This window comes from Eimeria necatrix, genomic scaffold (genome assembly GCF_000499385.1).
Source record: "Eimeria necatrix Houghton genomic scaffold, Enh_scaff92, whole genome shotgun sequence".
Taxonomy (NCBI): domain Eukaryota; phylum Apicomplexa; class Conoidasida; order Eucoccidiorida; family Eimeriidae; genus Eimeria; species Eimeria necatrix.
Genome location: NW_013654718.1, coordinates 36828 through 63682, shown reverse-complemented (window position 1 = coordinate 63682; position 26855 = coordinate 36828). Strand labels below are relative to the sequence as shown.

Below are 26855 nucleotides of genomic sequence, written 5' to 3'. Positions count from 1 at the left end.
ACTGCTGGCTTAATTGTTTTGCTGTTTAATAGGTACCTTGAACAGTATAATGCAGTGGCAAAAACACCCCTCGACCTGGTGTTTTTCGAACACGCAAACAAGCATATCGCTAGGCTATGCAGGATACTGAGAATCCCTGGGGGGCATGCACTTCTTCTAGGTTCAAATGGTTCAGGTCAGACTCCCATGTCCCGCAGAATGATCGAAAGCCTTCTGGGGAAAATTCCGTCCACCGTCTGTGGCTGGCACGGTGGTTGCTGAGTTACCCAGAGAGAGAGTCCATCTGCGTTCTCTTGTGAGACAAACGCATCCAACCAATCTCGAGTTCTATACATACATGCGCTGTATTGACAGGCCGTGAAAGTTTGTCTAACCTAGCTGCTTCCGTAATGGACTTCAGCGCCGTTACTATTTCGTCAAGGTCTCGGTGGGGTCCTAACGACTTGCGGGAGGACTTAAGAGATCTTATTCTTCAGATCTGCGCAGACAAGAAAGACCTAGTTTTCCGCGTCTCAGAATCTAAAATTAAGCATGACGAATGGCTGCAAGATATAACTACCATGATTGTCACAGGTGAATTGTTGTATTGACTGCTGCTCACAGTGATTGCCGCAGCCTTCATTTTCACATAGATTTTTTTTTGTCTGCTACATTCAAATATGGCTCAGCAGTTGTACAATGTTCAGGAGAGATATACGGAATCTTTGATCAGTCCGATAGGGAAAAACTTTCGTTTCAAGTGAGGTCCCCCGAAAAGCCGGAGCCCGGAAGTTCCGCTGATGGTTGGGAGGCAGTTGTGTCTCTAATTCAGCGGAAGCTACACTTCGTGATTAGCATGTCCGCTTCTGGCGAGGCTTTCAGGCAAGTGCTTTCAACGCATCACATGCAGCTATGGAAATTAGCAGAAATCGCGTCATGTTGTTATATTTTCTGAGCATTGAAGGAAATCACATCACTTACTCGAAGTAGTACAGTTTTTGTGATTAGTATTGCATGTTCGCACTATGTTTTTGAATATACTCGCTCAGCATCTATGTGTTACGCTTAAAATGGTATGGAAGGCTTTCTTACGTGAACCGCTTCACTGCGTGCTTACAGATCCAGGTGCCGCCGCCTTCCTGGTTTACTGAGTGGCTGCATACTCGACTTTTACGACCCATGGCCCCGATCTGCCCTGCATGCAATAGGCACAAAAATTTTGGCAAAGTCTCCACTGCTAAGCGCTGACGAGACGCGTATGCTCTCAAGGCAAGCGGCAAACCCCGCAGCCCCGGCGTGTTCCAAATAGAGCAAGTACACGTCTTTACGCGAAAGTTTTTAGCTTAGTGGAGAAGCAGATGTCCTGCATTGTGGCATTCTTAGTGCATCAGCGGAAATGTACTCGGCTACTGAGCGAATAACGGAAAAGTTCATGACTGTGACTGGAGAGCCTATTCACGTGACGTGCACGTCCTTTGTGGAGCTAGTTCGGCAGTACTTGATGCTTTTTGCAACAAAGAAAAAGAATTTAGGTGAGCTGTAGACATATTGTCAAAGGTCAATTTCGTTGATTGTGTAGGGAGACATATTCGTTCCAGGTCCTTAGCCGCGTAAGCAATCAAAGCTCGTGTGACATGCAGATGAGCGCCTCCAAAAATATACCTCGGGGATCCGCAGGCTGGAGGAAACGTCCTCTGCGGTGGAAAATATGAAAGCAAAGCTCCTGGCGGATCAGCCACTCCTCGAAAAATCAAGAGAAGAGGCAAAGACTGTGGCGGCCTCACTAGCAGAAGATAAAGAGGTCCGCAGGGATTTGGCCTAGAAGTCTGTCTTATGGTAGTTTTACTTGTGGAGCTTAGCCATCAACACAAGAGCATTTTGTGCACAATTTTTGTTCCGAATGAAGATCTTCACGTTAGATTTATGAAATTAGTTTCTGGAGAGGCTGCTCGCTGTTCGCTGTTGAAACCATGCAGAAAGCAGCAGTAATGGAACAAAGCTGTTCAGTTGAGAGGGCAGCAGCAAATTTAGCCCGCATAGAGGCTCATTCCATACGCGACGACTGTCAAAGGGATATTGATGAAGTAATGCCCCTTCTGCATCAAGCACTCAAGGCCCTTGAAGCGCTTGACAAACGTGACTTACATGAAGTAAAGTCCTTTCCTTCCCCTCCAGCGCTTGTCGAAACCGTGATGAATGCTGTTTGCGTCCTTCTTGGACGCAAAGAATCATGGGACGAGGCCAAGAAAGTACTAAATGAAACGTCTCTGCTAACCACTCTACGGGAATATGACAAAGATCATATTTCACCCAAAGTTCTACAGCAGCTTAGCAAATACACTGCACTTGAGGATTTCCTCCCGGAGAGAGTCGCCAATGTGTCGAAGGCAGCGACTTCGTTGTGCATGTGGGTGAGAGCAGTCGAAAGCTACGCACAAGTAAGCAACGCAAAAAGCGAGAGAGCTTCTAGGAAGCCTACACAGAGACGTACGTGTATAAGCTGAGCGGCACTGGCCAATTACCATTTTTCAGGTTCTCAAGGTCATGGAGCCAAAAAAAAAGAGGCTTTCAGACGCAGAGGAAGTTCTAAAGAAGGCGGAAGATGATCTGGCCGAAAAACAGCGGTCTCTTGATCATGTCCAAGGGAGGTGAGCCAACGCTTTGGGGCCCCGTATCTTCAAAATGTTGGTCAAATGCTTTAATCGATATGCAAAAGTGCCACTAGAGTGCTGGAACACGTAACGTAATTCGCTCAAGGGGCGTGCGCTGCTATCCTCCGACCAGGGTCCAATCACTAATAGAGCAGTACAGTGAATGCCAGGAGAGAGTTAAGGATCTGGAAAATCAAATACAAGTAACAGAGCAAAGACTTGCCAGGGCTGGAGAAGTCCTATCCGGAGTGTCTGTGGAGGGAGAGAGATGGGCTACTGATGCAGAAGCCGTGAAGGAAGATATGTCGAACCTTTTGGGCGACATTCTCATGGCAGCTGGTAATGTGTCTTTGCTTACAAGCATAGACATGTTATTCAGACCCAATTACTTCCAGTCAATTTCATTCCACGCATCATAGGAGGATGCTAGCGACTTGCCGAGGAATTTGCACTGGAGCACATTTCACTCTAGGTTGAACATTTTGCGGTGCGGATATTTGAACATCTGCAGGTATGCTCACTTATTTTGGGCCATTCACGCACGAATACCGAGAGGAATTAAGTCGTCACTGGCTGAGCATCTGCCTTGAAGAGGGCATGACTGTAAGAGAAGACTTTTCCATCGCTCGGACCTTGTCGTCGCCTTCTGAAATGAGGCAGTGGTCACTTGAAGGATTGCCGTCGGATGCTGCATCAATCGAGAATGCTATTCTGGTCTGCAACTGTTCAAAATGTCCCTTACTGATTGACCCTGAAGAGCAGGGTACCCGTTGGTTCAGAAGGAGGAACTTTACACGAGAGTTCAAAGAAATTTCTTCTGTCGACGATGATGCTTTGCGACTCATATCTGAAGCTGTCACTGCTGGGATGATCGTTCTTGTCATTCTTTCTGAGGGGACTCTGGACCCAGCGCTTGGGGCTCTGCTGAGAACAGTGGTATGCGCACAAACTTCATGGATTGGTTTCGAATTCTTTACAAGACGGTGGAAATGCACAGTAACTAAGTCCAAGGCAATGATGTGAGCGCCTTTATATAGTAACTTACAAGCGTGGCATTAGTTGCTTGTCCTTCGCTATACAGAAGAGCTGGCCAGAGGAACGCAGAATTGTTCATCTTGGAGACCACGCGGCCATTTGGAACCAACACTTCAAAATGGTTTTGGCGACAAAATTATCTCCATCTGAGCTGGCTCCTGAGCTATACACCCAATTGAGCGTCGTGAATTTCCGGGTTACTCCAGCAAGCCTTGAAGAACAGCTGTTGAATCAGATTGTTGCCCACGAAGCGCCACATCTGGAAGAGCAGCGCAGTGTGCTCGTAACGAGTATTGCAAAAGATCTTGAACTTAAAGCTGCAATTCAGGAAAAAATCCTCCTGGTGAGATATTGAACAGCAGCCTTTGCCTTAAAAGTACGCATCTGGCACTCTTTCAGCATAATGTCAATCTTCACGTCAATCAGCAGCTGCTTAGTGTTGCTTAGTGTTGGAAGGCACTGCAGCTGAAAATAGCAACATTTGTGCTCCCTCTGTCTTTCTTGGGTGCGCAAAGCTCTTGGCCAACGCCGAAGGCGACATACTGGCGGACGACACATTTCTCAACACCCTGAGAGACTCGCGCACAACGTATGCGGCGATTGAAAGACGTATGGAGGAGGCTTCTGCCACAGCGGACAGGCTTGAGGAGACCAGGCAACTATATAAGTTGCTTTCTCATCGCGGCACACTGTTGTACCTTGTACTGCGAGCTTTGTCCCATCTTAACCCATTTTATCAGTGGTCCCTCGAGGCTTTTAAATTTCAGCTACAGTCAACATTGCAGAGCTGCCAAGATAAAAGCGAAACCCGTGGGCAAAGCCTTCAGGAACTGTTCACATGGGAGGTATACTGCAGTACTTGCAGAGGACTCTTCGAGTCCCACAAGCTGGTCCTCGCGTTTATGATTGCCAAGGCCCTTGATACTGAAGCAGGCAATGTTCCGCGGAAAGTGCTTGAATTTTTTTTGAGGGGAATTACGGAGGAAAGTAAAGGCCATGCATGCCCTCCTCAGGTACGGCTTGGCATGTTGAGATCCCATGTGCGTTTGCCGCATTGCAAGACTCTTCTGTAAGTGTTGTGCAGCTCGCACCGGATTCGTAAGTTTACAATGAGTTATGCAAACTATGCTTAACACTCAGCCAGTCTGGACAAGCCCAGAAGTCTGGCGCAACATTGTCTTTCTCGACAACAGCATCGGAGGTTGCTTCAAAGGATTTGCCAAAGAAGTGGCAGATGATGAAGGCGACTGGAGAAAGGTACTTGAGAGGGATGAAGAATTCCCATCGATTATGCCACAAATTAATGGCGAAGATCTGGGGCCGTTTGCTTCTCTAGTTGCTCTTAAAGCCATAAGGTGCGCTCATTGACTTCTCGGCATGGCTTCTTGACAGTTTCCAAAGAAGATTTTCTGAAATGAATTGTCAGTGACGTCACACCTTTAGAATATCAATTCCACGGCATATACGTTGCTAGCTGTATCATGCTAACTTGCGTTTGGTATACTCAGGGGGAGCGAATTGCGTTTCGGGTGCCAACTATACGTGCAGAACGTATTGGGCCCGCGATATATGAGTCCACCCCAGCAGGATCTTTCAAAGGCTCTGGACGACTCTAGTCCATTAACGCCATTAATTTTTATTCTGTCACCTGGAAGCGACCCTATCGGCTCTATAAAAGTCCTAGCTGATCATTGCTCATTACCGGAAGACCAGCTGCATATCATCTCGCTTGGCCAGGGACAAACTAAGGCAGCCCAAAAGCTGTTGCAGGAGGCTGGGTAAGCAAAATCTCTAATGCCACTCTGGGGATAAGACCTCATGCTTTCTTGCGAACGTATGCGCTCCTGCTCCAATATTCCGGACACCAACTGTCTGCAAAATTCGTGAATTTAATGCTATTGATTGTTGCCATGTGCCGTTTCCGCCGTTTAGGGAACACGGAGGCTGGGTTTGCCTTCAGAATTGCCATTTGGCTGAAACATTCATGCCTTATCTGCAGCAGTCGTACGAACACTTCCAGCAGAAAGAAATGCATCAACAGTTCCGAATTTTTATGACCTCCCATCCTACCAATATCCTACCAACTAGTATAGTAAAGCAAGGCATCAAAATCGTCACTGAGCCACCGACTGTAGGTTTATTTTGACCTATTGCCCTGAGTTCGAAGAAATTGGATATTATGTAGTCCAGGCTGCGTTTAATCCAAAATCCACTGATGGTGGTAGCGCGTGCTTTTGAGGGATTCGTCATCTCAACGAAGAACCTGTAGTTCCACCGACAGGGGTAGCTCGCCGTTGCCTTCGCCTTCTAAATTCAGGGGCTTCGAGACAACATTTTGCAGACCTTCACCGATCTAGACAACAGCGGCGCAGAGGACATCCCGGACTGTCCAAATTACAAGCGTTGGCTCTTTTCACTGGCACTTTTCCATTCGATTATCCTAGAACGTCGAAAATTTGGAGCCCTTGGGTGGAACAAGGCATACGAATGGACAGTTTTTGACTTTCGAGTGAGCTGACAGTGCTGCGCCAAATATTTACACTGCATAGTTGTCCCTGAACGCTGCTGAGTTGCTGATAGCTGAATACGGTCGTGTGAATACAGAGGGACAGGAAACAAGAATGTGATATCCAAATAATGTTATTTCCGCCTTTTGACAAACGTGTTGCTGTTTGTTTTATGGCTCCACAGGTTTCTCAACAAAGTCTGTACGAATGTGCCTGTATCAATGAAGTGGGGACGCTATGGGACAGAATTGTTTTCTTGACAGCTGATATCCATTACGGAGGCCGCGTTACAGACCAAATGGACCAAAGGCTGCTGAAATCATTGTTAAAGCGCTGCTTTGCTGCAAATAACCCGGAATCTCAGACAGCAGACCCGGCTCTAAAGGGTTATGTCCTTCCATCTGACTACTGTTACAAAGATATCGCCGAATTCGCCATGTGCTTGCCGGCTGATCCAGCTCCTGAAATCTTAGGCCTCGACCCAGGGGCTGCCGTGGTGTACGCACGCAAAAAACAGAAAATTCCCCCAAAATTGGGTCTTTCCACCGCTTCCGTTTGCCGTATTAAGAGCCACCTAGTTAGTTATCTTTTGATCTACTGGCGCGTTTCTGTGTCTCAGCTACAAAGAAATGCAGAGCAGCCAACTCCTAGACTCCCTCATCAGCGCACATCGAGAAATGCAGGCGCATACTGGAGGAAACAAAGATGACAGTCTAATAAGCACGATATCAGATATACTTTGCAAGCTGCCTCCTGATATTTCCTCGGAGAAATCCAACACTAGCGTGTTCCAGCTGCACGAAAATGTACAAACGGGGCTGAGTGAGCTAAGCCCTTTGAGCGACTTTCTTAAGGGAGAGATTCAGTGTTACAATACTCTCCTCACCTTTATCCAAGTTTCTCTCACACAGCTTCTCGAGGTACGTTCAGCGCAGCGGCGAATGGATCACACAAGGGAGCAGGCTTTAATCAAGCAATTAAAATCTCACAGGGATTCATCTTTGGAAAATGTGGGGCTTCAAGAGCAGGAATAATTCGTATGCATGATACAAAAAGCTTAATTCACAGTTCAGTCCATAAGCACTATGCTGGGCAGGCACTACGCGGATGGATCGTAATGAGTGAGGAACTGGACAACCTTGGGCAGGCACTCTACTTCCAGAAGGTCCCGAGAGCCTGGATTTTATCATCGTATCCTTCTAAGCTCAATCTTGGGGCATGGCTTCATGACCTCAGTATTCGCGTTAGCAGCACACGACAGTGGGCTCAAAATGGACCACCCAGTGTCTTCAATATTGCAGCGTTTTACAAGCCGCAGAGCTTCTTCAAGGCCACTTTAAGGGTTGTCGCCCGAAAAATTAAGGTACAAAACGATGGAATCTGGAAGCGGCACGCTTTATTTAGCACAACTGCACGTTTACTCCAGAAAAAATCCTCAGTTCACTCTCTAGAGCATAGCAAGTAATTAAGAGGACATCTCAATCTTATACGCTGGAGTGCTACGACGCACTGAAATACACGGTAGTTTTTGACTCACGAATACATACTTACATATATACGTACCATAAAATCTATTCACCTACTACGCATATAAATTAATAGATCTAGTGCCCATGAGAGTCAGTGCCTCAAGCTGCTCAGTCTTACACGCCAGCAATCCAACCTGCGGCACTGTGCATTTCCATCTCGTTCAGGAGCCGCCCTCCGATCTTTCATTGTCTGCTGAATTTGCTGATGCTGAGGAAGTGGTTGATGTACACGCCGCTGCTGATGAGGGAACTCGTATCACAGGTCTCTCTCTCCAGGTAATGAAGGCGCTCCACGCATAGCTCGAAGCTTCGATGCTTCGCGAAGAGCGCAACCTGCTGCCACCACCCGACAAATTCAGATAATACACAAAGTTGTTCTGTCTAAATGCAAGCCTAGTTAACCATGCATAATGTTAATGCCAGCTCAGGATGAACCAATTTGTTTGCTTCTGCAGGGAGCTGCCTGGTCGCTTGAAAACAAAAAGCTTGTTGATGCCAAGCCTAAGGTAATGTTTCAGGACATGCCGCCAATTCTGTTGGTCCCGAAGATGTCTTGCGTGGCAAGTGAAAGCAAATACAAGTAAGTGTAGCCACTGTGGCATTTCCGCAACGCGCCTCGAGGAAACAAAGCGAGAAACCCTCAGATAGCTGGCAAATGACAATTCCAGTCCTAACGCACCACATTTCACCAATGTATGACCTAATCCACAGGTGCCCCATATACAGAACGGCTGACAGGACGGCCTGCTCTGAGGTTATTACCTTCTTAGACTTACCAACAGGTCTGCTGCCAACTCGTGGGCAAAGGCCCTTGCTCCGCCCACCGTCCACTAGGGTCAGCTGTGTTTCCTGCCAGACATTGTCGTTTTGTTTTGCTTGGGTGCATCTCTGCAGATGATGACCCTGAGAAGTGGATTCGTCGCAGTGTTGCACTGCTCTGTGAAACGGGGCAATAGCATGCTGGGCAAATAACGAATACCACTGACAGGCTTCTCACCCAATCACCGAATGTGTAGTAAATGGCAACCACAAATACAATGAGTAGACAACACTCATTTCCATCTTCAACGATTATCTTTTCTTCCGCTTCCTACCCGTGGAAGCCATGTGGGTAGCTAAAAACAGGCAAGATGAGACATCTGTCAGCCATCCACTGTCTCAGCTTCACTGAGATCAACTATGCTGAATCGCAATGATACAGTCATACGTGAGCATAGCACAAGCCAGTGGTTCTACCTAAAAAACTCCTATCCGACCTAAACGCAAAGAAAACTGCATGCATCGCAACAAATTCTTTCCTGTATGTTCAACGACAAGCTAAAGCCAAGTTGCATCCTTAAATCGGCAGTATGCTAATCACACGTCTTGTGCCACAAAATAAACTTGCTAAGTGGCCCGGCATCGTCCGACGCACAAGAAGTATACTAGTAAAAACGGTCGGCACGGCCGCGATGATTCGGTGAAGAGCTGTACCTCACGGGCAGTTCAGGCTGCTAAATCGTTGTGTTCATCATTCGTGCCAGCGCTTCAATGCACTGCACCCGCTCTCGCTGGTGCTCCCCTTAAATCGACAAGTCTTTCTGTTTAATACAAATATGCATATTCGGTTTACATCCATAGGCTTTAGCCAAAGCTGCTTCAATTTGCAGCAGCTGTCGACGCGTAGAAGTGCGATTAACCGGCAAATAAACAATGCGCTGCATCAGCTCAGCCGCCGCTGTTGGAAGTCCCACGCTTCCTGCAGCATTTGGCTTTACATTGTAGCAGACTAGCGTTGTCGTGTCGCTGGCGGTAAATAATCCATGTTTCAGGAGAACGGCCTCGAGCTCAGAAGAAGTTTCACCTTCGGGCACGACGATCGGGAACAGCCTGTAGTGATAAGAAGAGCATTACGTAACTTAAGAAGTGTGGTTAGTGTACGACAACTAGTAAGAACAAATGCGACAAAAGAGATGCGCAAGTAAAGCAAACTAACTGGTCTCCACGTAGTTCCTATGTAGAGTGAGACTAAAACTGCCATGCGAAGCCTCACCAAAATGTCTTGAAACTAGCACCACTTCCTGGAATGCGAAAACCTAAGTGCTGGAGCCTCGAAGCGAACCTCAAAGTGGCCAGCTGCTGCTCGACAAACTCTTCCAAATTCCAAGATTCTAGCCTCTCTCTGAATAGCTCGCATTCACAGCAGCATAAATGACCAGGCATGAAGTCCACAAATCGCCAACACATGTAATGCGTGACACCGTGGAATGTGAAGGTTTTGGGTCCTTACAAGAGCACTGCGAGGAGCGAGGCGCTTGGCTGGACCCGGAGAAGCTTGAAAAGTTCACCTGTGGAAGGGAAACCCCGAACCTGCTTTGCACAGGCCAGTCGCAGTGCAGAGATACCGAATTTCAGGGTATGGTTACGTGTGTCGCTTTTGAAATTCACGAGGCATTACATAGCTCTAATTAAGAAGCGGGAATTCCAGCTCTAGGATATGTGGAGACTCACAAATGATTGAAGAAACGTTCCTGGGTTCCAATGGAGTAAACTAACGCAAGAACAAAAGCAAAAGGCAGGAGAGCTTTCAAATGAAGCGAAACAAGATAATACTTGCAGTCACACGTATCCAGCTCTAGTGGCTGTGAAAGCGACCTAGTTGAGTGCCAGTAGCAGCCTATAAGAGTTTCGACGAAGCTGGGCCTGTCATACTAGCACAGTCTCAGGAAAGTCTTCATTATGAATTCATTCTGCAATCCGCAGGCCCCGAGAGTGACGCAAAGCTTCTTAAAGAATGTCCAACGGCTGCTAAATGGGTACAACGCTTGCAAGGACCGCATACGGGCAGCGACGAACCGACTACGCACCTGCAAAAGACCAGTGCATTTTGAAATCCAACATAGCAACCGTGGTTGCCTTGCCCTTTCTAAACCTTGCATATCTCGATCTAAAACAGCCATATGCAGAAGAAATAGAGAGAGAGCGTTTGGTTGCTACCGAAAGCAAAATCATCTCTTCGTGTTAACCCGTGCAGAACTAAGTCACAAGCTTACTGTAGCAATGCCTCCACCTGCTGCAGTGCATGTTTTCATTAGACCGAAAGAGAAAAGACTGATATCTGCCAAAGGATGACCTGAACAAAACGGCAACAGCGGAAAAGCAACACGCGGATGTACTTCGAGTTGACGCTTGTTATTGACTGCTGCAATTAAAGTCAACGCCGACGAAATGCTTGCGTCGCTGACCTCGGTATAGCTCCCCCACAAAGGATTCCGCGCAGTCCTCAATGAGGAGAAGCCTGTGCTCGGCGCTAAAGTTCACCAGAAGCTGCAAGTCGCATAGCCCGCCGTACAGGTGAGAATGAACAAGCGCCTTAGCTTGAGAGCCCCAACACCTCATTGCCTGCTTCAAACTTTGAGGGGTGGGCATCAAAGTGTGAGGGTCGAGGTCCAGAGGCTGCACGATCAGACGATGCTCTTCCATTACCCTAAACATCATCGGGACGTTTACAGCTCCAACAAGAATTACAGATCCCTCAGGCAATAGCTCAGGCTGGAGTGAACGGACAGCCTGAATGTAAAGGTCTAATAAGCTACGAACGCAAAGACCGACGACGCATTCAAAGGCCTGTTGAGGTGCTGCTTTGCCTCCAGCTGCCGAAAGCTCCTGTTCTTTCGGACCAAAGCCGTGTCGAAAGACCGATGGCACGTGATTTGAGCCGTCGCTTGCATAGGCAGCCAAGAGCTGCACAGGAGGTGCTACGAATGTACCGTCATCTCTCCGAAGAGGACGCCAACTGGCTGGCAACTGCTGGATAATAGATAGATTCCTATTGTGTCCGGAAGTGGCGCCCATCCGCTCCGCGGATTGCTCGCACACTGGATTAGGGCTTTCCTTGTCTATATCCCTGCTTGACAACACCTGGCTGTGGTGGATCGTGCTTGGCATATTGCCGATTATGCCTGCAGCTTTGCTTGTGCTCCGCTTGGCCACTTCATTGTGATGCTGTAAGCCGCTGACGCACGTATGCTCGGCTTGTTGGATATGGACCTGCATGGACCCCTTATAGGCTTGAAGCCATAATTTTTGAAGCTTTCCATGCAGGAAACTGGAAATTTTGAACCTGCCTTTACTGCCAAAGAACACTGCAGCTTTTGCCTCCTCGACTGCAGCAGATGCCGCTGTCCGTAGCATTCGGAGAGCAGCGGTGAAATTCACATCGATGTAGGCTGCAAGCGCTGCCAAAGGATTAAGTGGGCTGGGTGGGTTTATACCTTGAGTGGGGGCTCCATGTGGGAGAATGTCGCAATGTTTCGTAGCCATATGCAAGGTGGAGACTAACTCCGTCTTCAAGTTGGCCATGGTTGTCGGGCCTTGCCGTTTCCCCTGCTTCATCTGAAACGTATCTTTAATTCTCTCAATTATAAATAGAGAGTCTTCAAGTGCGTTCATTTGATCGAGATGCAGCCCTGCGGGGGGCCGCGATTTTCAACAGAAGGCGCCCGCAACAAATCGGGGAATCCCACGTTGACATGAATCTCTAGTGATTTATTTCATCACATGAGTGTCTTTGGTAGAAGGATGCATGCTCGTTTGCACTGAACAGTCTAGCGAAGAGACGGATGAGGCGGTCAACCATTGGTTAACATGGCTTTCGGAGTGAACACTGTTCTGGAGGTGTTAAAAATTGGCTGTGCCTCAATAAATTCAGCACACAAAATTACTTCTGGTTTAGAGGCATGTAAATAAAGCCATGTGGTGGGATTTGGTCCGGCTGCATTCCTTCTGCGAAGCCTCGAGAGCTGCTGGTCGTCGTAGCACGGGTACCAGCGATAGTCGCCAAGGTGGCATCGAAATCTCCTAATATTCAAGGCGTTTCAAATTAATGTGCATTAAGTGATATGCATTGATTTTTCCTTTTGCGCAGGAGTCTATAGCTGCGAAAACTTGACGAAACAGCTTTGGGCGAGCCCTCCCTTTTCCGGTTAGTCATGGAGGCTGAGACTGCTCTAGTTGCCGCTCGCGTCTGCACTGCACGCAGTTCCACGCTTCGTGTTTCGATGTAAATGTTTTGATTCCTTAAATAATGTTCTCTTATGTGCAACGACAATGTTTAGTGTCAAGATTCGCTCGGCTGTCTGTGGGCCCAGCTCTGTAGCGCTCCGTGATGTGGCGGGTTCCTAGAGGAACAGAGCTCCTTAAAAGAGGCAATATTCAGTAATATAAGGTTAAATTTTCCATTAATATCAGTAATGCACCTGTCTGACCAGCAAGAATGCCAGGAATACAAGTACCCGGACTTCGTTCATAGTACTCTCGACGGGCCTCACCATTCATTCAGATATATACTCCCAACAGTACTCCGAGCCTTACGGGATCCTCTACCCTTCCATGTTTCAGAAGATCTACCACCAATGATGCTCCGGGATTGCTCACATTCTCCCGCGTCCACAGAAACATCAGACTAGCCTCTTCATGCAACAGAAGCACGCGAATTGTGAAAGGATAGATTCGAACCATTCTCTGCTTCGAAACGGCACAAGTTGTTGCATGACAGTGTAGTTCGAGCCTTTACAGGTCCTGCACACCACTACATACAGCATCAAGTGCAACTAAGGACTCGAGCGGTATTGTTAGACCGGCCACAGATACGGCCAAGAAAGTCTTGTCAGAGTGCCGGCAAAGCTACATTCGTGGTCCGAGCGAACTCCGCACGGTGTGCACCTGAGCAACACTGCGAAATGGGTCCACCCTCCAAGGCACTACAGGCATTCCTACTGTAGACGATGAGCAATCCCTGAGTCAGATTGGATCCTTGCCCATGGACAAGGCACTTCGTCCAAATTTGGGCGCATCTGGCAGTGCCCTGTTCTCTAAGTTCTATAGGGAATCACTGAGAGCTAGCTGACGCCCACGCCCTGTGTGCTCTCATTTTTGCATCAATTTCTAGAATCACCGCTCAAAGTACCCAAGAAGAACTACTCAAGCCAACAAAATGTAGCCCAATAAAATCATCTCACGCTTCGTGCGCTTCTTGCAGCTTCTCAAGTATCGTTCGCTCTTGGCAACAGTTCTTGCTGTCACTGCTTGATCTTGCTTTTTCATGCAAACTGCCTTCATTGTGCGGTTGTGTGCTACATTAGCAATGGCAACACTGCAAGCAAGCACGCCCTCCTTAACTCTGCGACGAAAGGGGAATACTACGAATGCAGTGCCAAAGTTTACGGACGGAACGTTGCAACTCTCCGGCATTGTGCAATTTCTCCTTCCCTAAGAGCAAGTTGTAAGGTCAGTCGATCAAGACCCTCCTATTCGTCAGTGTCTCCAAGCAGATTGCTCCTGGGTCCTGAGACAGCACGTGTCTGTAAAGGTTTAGTCTTGCCTGTAAGAATACTAGACGAGTAGCTCGTTGTTGTTCAGTCCTACTAGGAACACATCATGACAAAGGAGAAACAGAGAGAAGTCAAGCCAATAAAACCATAAACACGGTATACTGCGTTGCTGCTGTCACCGCAGATGGTGTAGCTTTCTGTCCTCCAAGCTTGCTACATAAGGAAAAGCCATCCGAACTCCAAAGCATTGAAGCCAGCAGAAAAGTGCGCATAGTAACACGTCCTAACCGTAAAAGCAACAGAAATAACAAAGTACTCCCGCCACCGCTTTCCGTTTTCTGCGTACTCTGTTTCCTCTAATGTGACCAGTCCCCTGCACCGCACACCCAGAATCATAAGGATGTCTCGCGGCTGCACCAACCATTGTGAACTTCTACATTCTGACCCACTCTATCCACAGTTTACCGTGCGAGAACAGACCAAAGAACTTCTATAGTGCCGATACATCCAACTACGATTTCTTGCGCCTTGCACGGAGTACATTAGCCAAAGCAGAGTCAGTTAGCTAGAGCAGAGCCCATTCTGTTGCTTACTCGTTGAAATTTAGGAGCTCGGCAAGAGCTTCGGCCGACAAACGGGGGCCTGTCGGTTCTGGCTGCGAATCAATCCTTTCAGTCATACGACGCTTCTGATGCAGCTGAAGCAGCTGCACCGCGGATGTGCTGTGCTCCAAGCCTCCCACTGCGAGGCAACACAGTAGCACATTTTCAAGGCAAATGAATGAAGGCGCATAATTTATCAAAAGACAGGCGCTGAGCTTTTTTTGCTGAAGCAACGCACCTAGTCTGTCGTACAGTTTAGACTTTCTATCCAAATGGCTCGCCACAGAGTGCAGGTCTTGAGTGCACTTTCCACCCTTTAGCTCGTCAGCAGCGATTCTTAAGCCGACGCCATCATTCTTGTCCGCTAACTTCCGTGTTGCCCAATCGAGCGGCTGCAGTGTCGGACAAAGCGTTGCACTAGTACTGCTACTGAAAAATGAAGTGCGGTCAAACAACTCCTACGCATAGTCTAAAGCATACGCAAATGCTTGACTAAAACTAGCTGCATCACGTTTGGAATACCTTTTTTGATGGTCGGGTCCACCTGCGAGAACAAGGAGCATCATGCGTGAAAAGCTTGCCGTCTCTGGCCGCCTTGACAAAAAGCGGCCTTTGCTCATTGAGTTGCTGCTGCTGACTCTCCTGCTGTTTCCTGATAATATAAGACAGGCGAAGCTGAGACTGTTGTGAGACACCTTTTAGAGGAATCGGACGCTCAATGGAAAGAGCGCTTTCAGTAAGCCAACCATAAGTAGAGCTCATAATGTACAGGCGGTACCTGCTGCTGATGAAAACATTAAACTTCCAGATTAGTTGGGCTGGTTTCCCGTCAAAAGACGTTTATTTGCGGGGGATTTCATAATCGGCTAGATTCACTACTGCGCTGCGGAGGATTTGCTGCAGGTGGCTGCCGAGTCGGTTACTTTCATCAGCTTCACGTACTAATGTTTGTGAACAAGCGCATTACAGACTCTCTTCGCTTTATTGTCGCCAGAGAAAAAGCGAATATCCGTATAGGCGGATATGGGGCTTAAGAAAGCCCCGCTTGTTCAACAAGCACAGAGCTTAGTTGAAGCACTCTCCGTCTATTCCGAATACTAAGAGTTCTGCTTTTGTTTCTGTATCTAGCTCAAGTATCTACTTTTCATAGTGATTGTGTGAGATTCCACATTGCCTGGAGTTTTCGAGCCTAGTTGCTATGGTATGCGCAGAGTCTGTGCTCTTTCATTCATTTGTTGCATGTGTTCAGTGTAATCACAGTAGTAGAGGCACCAGAGCACGCTGTTGAGCTAAAATTAGCCGTATATGGAGAGCGCTGGAACGTTAAACCATAAAGGGCTTTCTGAGCGGCTCCAGTGCGCCCGTCGACTTCAACCGTTAAGAGACTCTGACAGCCTGCATGGAGGTCAAAGCCACACAGTAGAGGCATTGTGAAAAGCTCCAGAGAAGGCCTGTAGTTATATTTTACTTCCTGTTCATTTCCATCCCCGTCATTCATGACAGGGTCTGACGAGGGGGCCGCGCGCAGCGACCTCCTTGCTCCGTCAGAGGGGAAGCTCGAGAGCCCAAAATACGAACCTAACGATGCAGTGGGGGAGGAAGCTAGTGAGCACTGTAGCGATACAGTGCAGCGAACAGCCTGCTCTGAACCAGACCACCGAGATTGTGCCTCTCCAGAAGTTCTTCAGCCGCCGGAGCCTGTCACTGCATCCACGTCTCCGAAGACAGGTTTAACAGATTGGGCTTCGAGCACGCCTTCTTCACCTGTAACGGCATCCACGGAATCTATGGGTGAAGCTCGTTCTCCCAAAGGAGAAAATGGCCTTTCAACAATATCTTCTGAAGGCATAGCTATTGCTGCTGGCCTGCCCTCCACAACAAGCGTTGAAAGCAAGCTATCTGATCCACCTGCTTTAAGTGTGGACAAGGCATTATCCACAGAAATTGTGGAGTCAGACATGCCGCCGCCTTCTTTCCTACCTCGGCAGTTGCGAATGAAGAGTAAGGGCCCTTTCCATCCTGCCACTCTCAGCACCCAGTGTCGCCTCTGTCAGAGGCTTTCGGTAAGGCAAGCTGTTGATTGTAGAGTCTGTGCCCTATCTTTTTTGGCTCTTCAGGAAATATGAACAGACCCCCGCGTACCCAAGCTGCACAAATGTCAAGTTTAACGGTGGCCGCAGCTGCTCAGGCACCTACAGAAGCACATGAGGGTCAAAAGAGGTCCGCAACGCCAGTAGATCGCGGGAGTGTCGAAGATGAGTTCGCCATTTTCATGAAGGAAATCCAGCAGCTTGACAGCCAGAAGGAAGCGACTGACGGCCAGAAGGAAGCGGAACACCAGGAGGCAAGCCCAAGGCAGGGGGAGGCCAGCTGTACTGAGTGCGCAGCACCAGTGAAACAGCACGATAGTCAAGCTATGGCAGTGACAAGCTCGCAGGTTAGTGAAAGGTCACAAAGGACTCCAGAGTGTGAAGCTTCAGCCGAAAGTAAAGGAGATCAAGGCCAACAGCAACAGGCAGTCTGGCAGGGAGTTCTGGACCCTGCCTCTGGTGAGACCTACTACTGGAACACAAATACTGATGAGGTGACGTGGGAGCTTCCAAGTGCCACTGTGCGTTCCGCTGCCTCTAAAAAGGAGAGAAATGGGCAGCCGCAGGAAGAGCATGACCTGAGGCAGTGGGCTGCTACTACCTTTAAACTGACCCAAGAGCTGTCGACATGCTCGGAGAAGGTGCAGCAGCTTATGCTTCAGTTAGCTTTTATCGAGTCGGAGTTGGAAGCACAGCGTGAACCGGCCAATACGGCTCACTCTGCAGTTCCCTCCGGAAAGGTTGACGTCAGCCTGCGCCTGCAGCGATTTCTCTCTGCCAAGCGCCAGCATGAAGCTGAACGTCACAAACACTCACAAGAAGAACGAGGTGGCAGTTCAGATGATGAGCTTTTGAAGGAGGTCATAGACCTCCAGCTGCAACAAGGCCGGCAGACTGACACTTCACAATGCGAAACGTGCAGGGAGCGGCTACTGGAGTCCAGAGGGACGCAGTCTCAACAAGCCAAGGTTAGCAACAATCTTGGCTTCCAGTGGATTTGTGTATTGGTTTCATATTTATAGAGGCGCACAAACAGTTTGCACAATCTGCTGGCCTGGATCAAGCCACGCAAACGTTTGACACTTCTGCGTCTGTTTTTTTTATGTCTTACAGGTCCGCTTACTGGCGTCTTCTCTTGCACGGCGTCTTGGAAACGTGGAAAAAGAATGGGCCTCATCGTTGTTAGCTGCCTTGAAGGCTCGGTTGGTACGCCGTTGTTACCCTGATTCCAAATATGTGGGATGGTTTTGCTACGTGGAATCTGCCCCCAGCTTGTCGTTGGTCATGTGACTTACTATTTCGCCTCACAACTTTTTGTCTTAGGATGACTGGATTGATGGAGGGCTGAGTAGCAGCTTTTTCTTAAAAAGGCTTGAGCGGATGCAGCACGATCTTCAGGTATGCGAGGCGCGGAGGGCTAAGAATGCCACTTTATTCGTGGCAAAGCAAGACAGTAGCTTGTAGTAGCTTGCAGCACGTGTGTGGCATACCTTCATACTTGTACTCTCAGACAAAAGCTAATTCGGAATATTTTTGTTCCTCAATGTCCTTACTGCAGAAACACCTTTCTCAAGACATGAAAGCACAAGGGCATCACCACGAGCTGGCATCAGTTTTCCCGTATTCCGCTGCCGCTGCAGCTGTATCAGCAACTTCAGCAACAAAATCGTCCCCTCGAAATTGTCTAGCTGCTGCCGCTGCGGCATCTTGGTCGGATAAAGCCAGCGGGAGTAAAGCCGGCAGCGGACGGCCCATGAGTGCTCTTAGGATTGGTGCTGCTGCGCCAAGAGGCAGCAGCAAACATAGTGACGATTCGCCAGCAGTCAGCACTGCCCCTCCTACCCCTGCAGGGCCACCCCCGACGCTTCCAGATGGAGTGCCTCCAGCAAAATCAGAACCTGCACAAGCGGAGGTGGCACCAGCAGCAGGTATGTCGCTGGCTGTATTGCACACTCTCCAGGTTGTCAAAGACCTATACCTGATTCCATCTACGCTCAGATGGGGACGCCCCTACAGCAGCCGTTTGACTCTTTCGTGCTGCATTGCATGTGTTGACTCCCGGGACCTTGGGACCTTAAGCAGCCCATTGGGCGTATTTGTTAACTCAGCATATGGTTAGTAGTGGTGTAGTTTTGTATTGCACCCTCTCAAGTTTAGTCATGGCTCTTCCTGCGTAGTATTGACTCCAGAGAGCACGGTGTACCACACTGTTGCTCGTTGGGGTATGCATCTTGGAACAAGCTGCATACGCACAGCAACTCGATGCGTCAACTCCTGGCAAAACGAAAAGTCTCCGCTAATTTCCCAACAACGGGGCGGCTCGCGCGAGCAGAAGCTGCTGCTTTCACTTCAAGGCTAGCGGCCCACAGTGGCTGCCAGCGCCCCTTTGGGCGCGTTGCCTCACGGCGACGCACCCCAACTATATCGCAGGCTCTTGGAGTGCTCAGGCAGGCTCATGATATGGTGCAGATTCAGGTATTGGTGCAGCTGCAGAAGTGCCGCAAAACATAAGTGCGGAAGTGCACTTTTTGAACCCGTGGCGGCAGACTGAAGTGCCGCATATGGCGGATGGTAGCTCACATCATACTGTATGCAGAATGTGTCGACATTACTTCCTGCTCTTTTCTCGTTTTACAGATGATTCAAGACGTCGAGAGGTAGAGGTGGCAGCTCCTGCGGCCACACGAGATGGAGCGCCGGCGCCTGGTGTGAGTGGAGGGATTGCAAAGAGACCGCACAACACCTCTGCATGCAAGAAGATCAGTTCATCTAACCCCCTTGTACGGAAACGTATGCAGCTTGTCGAGAAGTGGCAGAAGAGCAGGGAGAAAGAAGAAGAATCCGAAGAAGAGGTCAGTGCCCTAGATATCTCCACGTGAGCAGGCGACGGAGCTATTTGCCCTGTGAAGATTTCGATTGTAGCTGCCTTAACTTCAATAATTCCATGTTCATCTCCTCACAGGACTACGAGCAACGAAGAGAGAGATTAAAGCAAAAGAAGCTTGACGAGTGGAAGGAAAGAGAAATGGCCAGGTGCGTTAGATTTCGCCTTCCAGCATTTTAGAAGGACAGCGAGTCTGGAACCATTGTCTCGATTATCGCCCACGTTCAGGTGTTGGTAGGACACTGTATACTCCTTTAAGTACATCGTTAATGTCATTATCTCCAGCCTCAGTAGATCGATGAAAATGCAAAGGCGGGTTAGCAACTTCCGGCTCTGGAATTGCTTCGTGGTGCCGACCATGATGAGCTGTGTTGATTTGCTTATTTGCAGCCGTAGAGGAATGCAAAATGCGAACTTTATTGAAGTTACAGCCGATTGGCGGAGCCTGGTACAAAAGAAGTGATGAGTGCTGTGCTGAAAACCACGACAACAGAGAAGGCCCCTAGCATCCGGGCATGCGCCTTTAAGCTGCATTGCTCAAGACAAGGAGTAACCTTGTGGCGCTGTATCGTTTGCATTGCTGACTAAGGGATGCTGCTTGCGTTGGCCTGCTGGTGGCAGTGAGCCAGCTGCAGTGGCGAATAACAAGCGTATCAAAGCGTGGCGCCAGTGACGTGACGCGCTTTTTGTCTTGCCGGTGGCTGCTTCATTTCGAATAACAGACGTATTAGAATGTGGTGCCAACTTTGGAATGCGCACTTCTTATCGTGGGCACTTCTGCCTTTTGTGCGTGGGCAAGTATATCGGTGCATGCCGTGAATTGAACCAGAGTGGTTGAGGACCACACCATTTACAGTGTGCTCTACCCCAGACTTCATTCGAAGAGGATATTGGCAGCTTCTTGGTACCACTGGTGTGTTTCCTCCTCAAGAAGTATGCTTGCTTTAGGCTCACTTGATCTAAGTAGAACTCTTGTTGCACATAAACACAGCCCAACTTTACGGCAACAAGTGAGAGCTCGCTGTGGTGGTTTCGTCGTTCAGCGGTGCCTACTAGGCCTTAACCCGACAGCGCGGAAGCGGTGATACCTGAGTAATTTTTTAGGCAGCCAGCCAGGCAAGCTACTTTTGTCTGGGACTTGCATCATTTCAAAACAGTTGTCTTGGTCGTTGTTTGGAGACGGGTAGGCGATTTGCCTTATTTACTTTGAATTCGTTGTGTACGAACACAACGAGTTGCAAGTAAACGACTCTCTCACCACTGTAGTGCGATGAGAAGCGGGGGAGCCCCGTTCGTCGCTTTGTCACCTTGCCACATCGGCGTTCACGACCTCTTAACCTTAGTGGAACCGCTTTATTACTAGCCGTCGCTGGGACATTTATAACCTAACCCCTCAATTAGATTTTCCCTCTGTTTTAATTGATAGGGGTCGAGAGCCACGTAGAGCTATCATATGGACTCAGGTGACGCAACTGGCACGACGAACCAGGAACTAGTGTGGCACATTCTTTTGGCGCTTTTCCCTAATCCTCTGCCAGTGTTTTCTAGTAATCCTTTTTCTTGTTCCCTGTTAATGGGGTCTGCAACCTCATGCGGGAGAGATAGTTCACCCCTCCTCCCCCACTGCTGCATGAAGGCGAAAGGGTCCGCCACTGCGGAGGCTTCGCTATCCCTGGCTACAGCTAAAAGTCGTTTATTCGCCGTAAACAGAAAACGGAACTTGATGAGACAGGCGAGCCATAATTATCGAGGCGCTGCGGGGAGTACAGCAACATTGTTGCTGCTTAAAGCAAAGCTCGCCAGAGATGGGAAGTGCTACTGTTAGCCCTCAAGCTACCGAAGAAAACCTGGAGGGTGAATTAGATAGGGCTCTTGAGTGAAGAACTGGAGGCACAACGCAGCGGTGGCGCGAGCAGCCGTATACCGATTCGACAGACGAGAGCCGGGGGCTACTGTGCAATGTGGCAAAGACAGCTGTGCTTGTCTTCGAGGTTGTCGGGCATGAGTGCTATGCTCTTCTAGACAGAAGTACATCGCACAGTTTCATCCGCCCAATCAAATGCGAGCTGCTGGGGCTGCAGGTACGTCGCCTACACGAGACCTGCCGTTTCACTGTTGCCAATGGACAGCTTCTGCATACCGGCCGCGAGGTGACGGTGCTGTGCATGCGTTGTGGAAGCGGAGAATTTCCTCGTGGACCGGCAGCTTGTGACATTTTCCTAGGGCTAGGTTGGCTATTGGACCATAGGATGCCCCGGTACTCTCAGCCCGATGAGCTTGGAACGTGTATAGCTATCTACTAACCAACACACGAGGCAAAAAAGCAGCACAAAGAGCCACTGAATGCGCGGTTACGGACCTCAGCTGAGCATGCCTGCAACGTGATGCCCCAATAGCTCCCACGTGTCTACAGCAAAGGCTACTAGGCTTCTTCGTTACATTCAAAAACGCTTCAAGGCTAACCGCAGAGCTAATTTCAGGCTCCTCGTGAAGGAGCTCCTGCGCGAGGCTCAGGCTGATACAACACACCTACCGAGTGCACTGCGGGAGCTCAACAGTATCACGGCGTTACCGGGTGTGAGGAAGTTGACCAGTATCCACTTGCGTAGGGAGTGTCAAGGACCGCCCCCGTGTGCATCTGCAGAACAGTGCAACTTCACCCTTACGTTCTAGTCGCGTTTCCCACTTCATGCCTATCTGCAAGGAAAGACTACCAAGCAAGGGTAGCCTTAGCCCTGCGCCACCATCCATAGATGCACTTCGATGAGCAGATAACGCCTGAGGACACCCCTGCAAAGACTCTAGTTGCTAAAAGAACATCAAGCAAAGCCCGCAAATAGTTTATGTGCAGGGCAGCCAACAAAGCATCAACATGACTATCGCAGCCAACTAGTGCCAGACAAGCTCCCGAGCAGGCCCCGATACGCAGGGTGCCAATGGAATGTGTAGCACTGCACAAGTAACAGATATCGAAGTTGCCGCTAATGGATAAGTGGGCCCGACTTAGTTCCTTAACTGTGCTCCGAGTATCATGTTTAACAAAAGCAAAGACGCTTTAGGCGGCATGCTCGCCAACTATCAGGCATTCAACGCCTCCTCTACGTTCTGTTCAAGCTGGTCTGGGAAATCTGGAAAGAGCTACATATTTCTATACGTATGGTGTCAAAGTTTGTTTTCACCAAAGTAGCATGGCCAAGGAAGACTGGCGAAAGAGTGCGCCTGTCTCAGCCGTGGGGCTCTTCGGCGCCCTTGAGAACAAAGAGCTGCGCGATATTATCTCAAGGGCGCCCCGGGCTATCTCTCATCCAAGTATCAACACTCAGTTCCACCCTTTGCTAGACCAGTGTGTCTCTGCGTACCTTGGCAATGCATTGATTTATAATTCCGCTCTCCCCGCAGTGTTTATTTTCTGCAGAAGGTGCTCAGCGTCTTCATCAAGCATCAACTAGTTCCCATGTTCCGTAAGCGCAAATTTCGTAAGCACGATTTCACTTGCCTCAACTATACCATCAGGTTTAAAGATATCAAGCCGGCCGCTGACAAGGTATACGCTGCTCAGCTGCTCGGGGGTTGCTGACTAACAAGACACAAGTAGGGTGACTTCCTAATGCTACTATCGCATGTTCGTGGGTCCTGGCTTTGAAGACATCATACGCCCACCTGTTTACTTCACAGACAAAGGCATCCATTCTCAATGGACAGAACTTTAACGCACACGCTGGATAATGCCTTAATCGAGTATACGGCCTCACAAATCCGACACTACAAAGCCCTTCGAGTTCTATATCGGCGCACCACGATATGCAACGGGTTCAGTTCTCCATCGACCACACAAAACGATTTGCCTCCTCAGCCGAGGAATTGACCTCGTGTAGCACAAAAATTTGCCATTCGACGAAGAGCTCCTCGCCTTAATCGCCGCTCTGAACAAGTGGTTTAACTTGCTACGCGCCGCTAAGGCTTCGCGTATATCGACCAGAAGGCTCTCACTTGCAGCAGCAAACAGCGTCAAAGCCTTTACGTGGTCTTACCACTCGTTGGCTAAGTTTTCTAGTGGAATCTCAAGTTCTCATAATAACACGCCTGCAAGGTACATATAATTGGGTGATGAGCTGTCTCGAAGTCTACGGTAGCCTTCCTTGTCTGCTACCAGTGGCGTCTCTGAGGCTGCAGTGACTCTAGGCGAGATAACTTCATTAGCGCTCTTGACCAAACGTCAGTAACCAATTTACAACTCGGGGAAGTCACGCAGGGTATAGAGAGACCGCAGCGGCAGGGCTTCGTGTAACTTGGTAGTACCTTGGCGGGAAACCGCCTTAAGTTTTTCTTACGCACGACACCCCAAATGCCAGCATCCTTCGTTCCACAAGCGTTGCACACATTCTTTCCCTTGCGGAGCTTCCCAGTCACGCGCAACAGAACCTCTTGCAGCACTGCAGTCTCTTGCATCGCTTACGTCAGCACTTATTACAGCAAAAACGGCACTCTTTTGTCCAAACATATTCACAGCATGCGGCGAATCTGTGGATCAAACCCACTTGAATTCCTTACGCACGTGCTCTGCAATCACAAGAATCACGTTGCAGCTGCCCACCGCATACAAAAGCGGACATTCCTTACCGTCAGCAAGCATTACTATTGGCGGGGCATTCGTCACTATACTGCAGCATACGTGGAATCCTGCGTTCGCTGTATCTCCAAATCAATCAGATGCCTGCAGAATTCCTTCAGCAAGCAGTCATTCCCTTTCTTCGTTGGAGCCACTTGATTCCAAACCTGGCGCCTCGTCTGCCTTTCACAGTCCCCAGCAATGATTCCAATACTGTGTTCGTTGTTTATTCACGCAAAATGGCTAACTTCAGCCGGCAGCAGCCGACAACGTTGAGGTTCTTGCCCAAAACTGGCAGGGAGTGCAGGTTGCCAATGATGCCGCCGTCGTGGCATTCAAGTGAGCCATTTTATTTTCGAGAAGTGAGCACATCTTGGCCGGGCGTGCGTGAAGAGAACGAAGTAAGCCGTTTCACTCGCTACCATAGGTTCCCTTATGTATTTATTCCAAAAGATGTCCTCGTTTTCAGTCCGAATTATGGCAACAGACCTGCAACCGGTTCAGCATCAAGTTCTCCACATTCTCTGCCTATCACTTTGAGAACGATGGACAAACGGGACGAGTTAACTGTACTCTGTTTCGTACTTCGCTCCGGCTGCTTCTCACTTTCATTCAGTATGATGAGCAAGAGCAAGAACTTCTCCCCGCTCTCGAACTGGCATACGATACAGCCGGCCACTCTTCACACAAACTCTCTCCCCCTGAAATCATGTTAAGCCTGAACCGTATGTAACCAGCCTCGGTACTGTTAGTTTTTGGGCGCTGACCCTTACACTCTAAATGGCCAAACTGTTCGAGCGACTCTGTCTGCGGGCTTAGTAGAGTTATGTTGGCCGAGCAAAGTGACAACGAAAGGCGTACGCTGACACCAAACGTGGTGCCATCGAGTGTATCATAGGTGACACGGCATGGCTATTAATAAACGCTAACGCGCTCTCACTAGTTCGAGCTTTGTTCCTGCGGCTCCTCCACTACCACACAGCGCATTGGCACTGTGGCACACCTTTTGTATATGCACCAAGTTCGAACCTATTTCCTACGGCCCCTTTACTATTAGAAAGCGTTTCTGCAGTGTGGTATACTGTTTAGAGCTTCTATAGCACAATCTTGATATGAATCTTTTCCATTTTCCCCAATTCGTGCCAGACTGTCCCCCGACACTCACATGGTCGCGAAAGGGGCAGCCATTTTTTGTTAGACTCCAGTCCCAGACGCGTACCAGAAGAATTTAATTGTGCCCTGAATAGGAGGGGTACAAACAACGTCAGTCAGTACCGAGTAAAGTGGAGGGGCTTCCCTGAGGATCAGGCTACGAGAAATCCTGGTGAATATCTAACTAACTTCCCCGCCTTGCTCTACGGCAACGCCAGATGCTTCGGCGGAGCGGTCAACTGCCACTGGTAAGCCTTGTTTACTCACACGCTCCAAGACACTATTCCTGTGTACTTAGCTTCCTAGTTTTCACCGTGCAGTATTCATTACTGTTGTTGAATTCTGTCAACGGGTAGTATGGATCAGATTCGCTGCTAGCTCGGAGGCCACAGGCAGGCGCCAGCTGCGCGAAGGAGTGGAACGGGCGAGATCGTGAAAACATACGCTCACGTACCCACCCGTTAGGTGGCTAAGTGCACGGGCTTCCGCAGACGCGCTTCATGTAGAGGCGTACACCACACGAATTGTGCATTTATCATGCAAGACTGCACGGGAATGAAATGTGAGACAATTGAATAGGACGAACAAAAAACAAATATAGCACTACACAACGTATGATTACAAGTCTTAAATTGAACGAAGTAATTTGAGAAAAGTGGGGAAAAAGTAAGCGGCGAGTTGATGACAAAAGCAAAGCAGAAGGGGATAAGCTAAAACAGTGCGGGGTGGGGCATTAAATAACTGGATAGCTTTCATGTGGCAAAAAATTTGAATTCTGCCGAGCGATTGTCCCCTGCACGAGCGCGTCTGAGGGCATAGGGTTTAACCTTCAGGGTTCAGGATTAAGCGTCTATGAATTTAGCGTTGCGGTTCTGCGTATAGCGGCCGACACAAGCTGCGCAAAAGAACTACACTCAGCGTGACATAAAACACGCATTGACGCTCTAGAGTTTAGGGCTAGAACAGTGTGCGCTTGCGTGAGTAAAATCAAAAGTTGTTAGAAACGCGCTGCTGCAAACCAAGACTGTCTGGAATGTGTCCAACAATCTAGGTTGAGCTACAGTTGAAAGAAAGCAAGGAGAGGGATCAATGACCACGTAGAAGAAACATAAAGTACTAGGACAAAACAAGGATTGTTATTGTAGGAAATATATTTACATATATGGTGCATGGTTCTTAATTCGCTTTCGCTTGGTTGGACCTAAATTCTATTTTAAAACTCGGAGGGTTTTGACTTTCTCTGTAGCGTTTCTAATGTCAATTGAAGTTACCTCATTGTATAGTTCCAATTCAAAGTAATGATTCCATCATCTGTTGTGGCGGGAAGTGAAAAAGCAAACTGGAAGGAAAAACGTAGACCTGAGTGACCAGCGGTAGCGCGAACTGAAACTTTCGTACAGTCTGCTGAAGGGATCATAACTAGAGGGATACACTGCGAGCCAGGCCTTCCGCAAAAGAGATATCACGGGACGCAAAACACAAGAGCCCAGCTGGGCACCAACAACG

At 48.8% G+C, this 26855-nt stretch overlaps 6 protein-coding genes across 6 annotated transcripts; 4 read left to right on the top strand and 2 right to left on the bottom strand.

Annotated features, from left to right (window-relative positions):
* Positions 1-166: 166 nt before the first annotated feature.
* ENH_00083360 (hypothetical protein, conserved) lies at positions 167-3653 on the top strand (the record flags this gene model as incomplete). The annotated part of the gene is made up of 9 exons (XM_013583410.1): positions 167-188; positions 301-573; positions 687-837; positions 1363-1511; positions 1620-1780; positions 1956-2417; positions 2512-2627; positions 2764-2969; positions 3142-3653. 9 exons carry the CDS (start codon positions 167-169, stop codon positions 3651-3653), a joined length of 2052 nt encoding a protein of 683 aa, XP_013438864.1.
* Positions 3654-3783: 130 nt separating this feature from the next.
* On the top strand, positions 3784-4738 carry ENH_00083350 (hypothetical protein, conserved; the record flags this gene model as incomplete). Its single annotated transcript, XM_013583409.1, has 2 exons — positions 3784-4008; positions 4181-4738. The coding sequence occupies 2 exons, from the start codon at positions 3784-3786 to the stop codon at positions 4736-4738; spliced, it is 783 nt and encodes a 260-aa protein (XP_013438863.1).
* Positions 4739-4790: 52 nt separating this feature from the next.
* On the top strand, positions 4791-8657 carry ENH_00083340 (hypothetical protein; the record flags this gene model as incomplete). The annotated part of the gene is made up of 11 exons (XM_013583408.1): positions 4791-5020; positions 5174-5443; positions 5598-5796; positions 5983-6174; positions 6357-6670; positions 6792-7092; positions 7269-7535; positions 7867-7977; positions 8157-8281; positions 8413-8483; positions 8596-8657. The coding sequence occupies 11 exons, from the start codon at positions 4791-4793 to the stop codon at positions 8655-8657; spliced, it is 2142 nt and encodes a 713-aa protein (XP_013438862.1).
* Positions 8658-10391: 1734 nt separating this feature from the next.
* Positions 10392-12132, bottom strand: ENH_00083330 (hypothetical protein, conserved; the record flags this gene model as incomplete). The annotated part of the gene is made up of 3 exons (XM_013583407.1): positions 10392-10547; positions 10734-10813; positions 10926-12132. The coding sequence occupies 3 exons, from the start codon at positions 12130-12132 to the stop codon at positions 10392-10394; spliced, it is 1443 nt and encodes a 480-aa protein (XP_013438861.1).
* Positions 12133-14102: 1970 nt separating this feature from the next.
* ENH_00083320 (hypothetical protein, conserved) lies at positions 14103-15376 on the bottom strand (the record flags this gene model as incomplete). The annotated part of the gene is made up of 5 exons (XM_013583406.1): positions 14103-14105; positions 14301-14385; positions 14606-14753; positions 14853-15006; positions 15137-15376. The coding sequence occupies 5 exons, from the start codon at positions 15374-15376 to the stop codon at positions 14103-14105; spliced, it is 630 nt and encodes a 209-aa protein (XP_013438860.1).
* A 734-nt stretch (positions 15377-16110) lies between these two features.
* On the top strand, positions 16111-20176 carry ENH_00083310 (hypothetical protein, conserved; the record flags this gene model as incomplete). Its single annotated transcript, XM_013583405.1, has 8 exons — positions 16111-16615; positions 16732-17672; positions 17818-17910; positions 18028-18102; positions 18263-18632; positions 19342-19556; positions 19667-19737; positions 20020-20176. The coding sequence occupies 8 exons, from the start codon at positions 16111-16113 to the stop codon at positions 20174-20176; spliced, it is 2427 nt and encodes an 808-aa protein (XP_013438859.1).
* Between the last annotated feature and the right edge of the window lie 6679 nt (positions 20177-26855).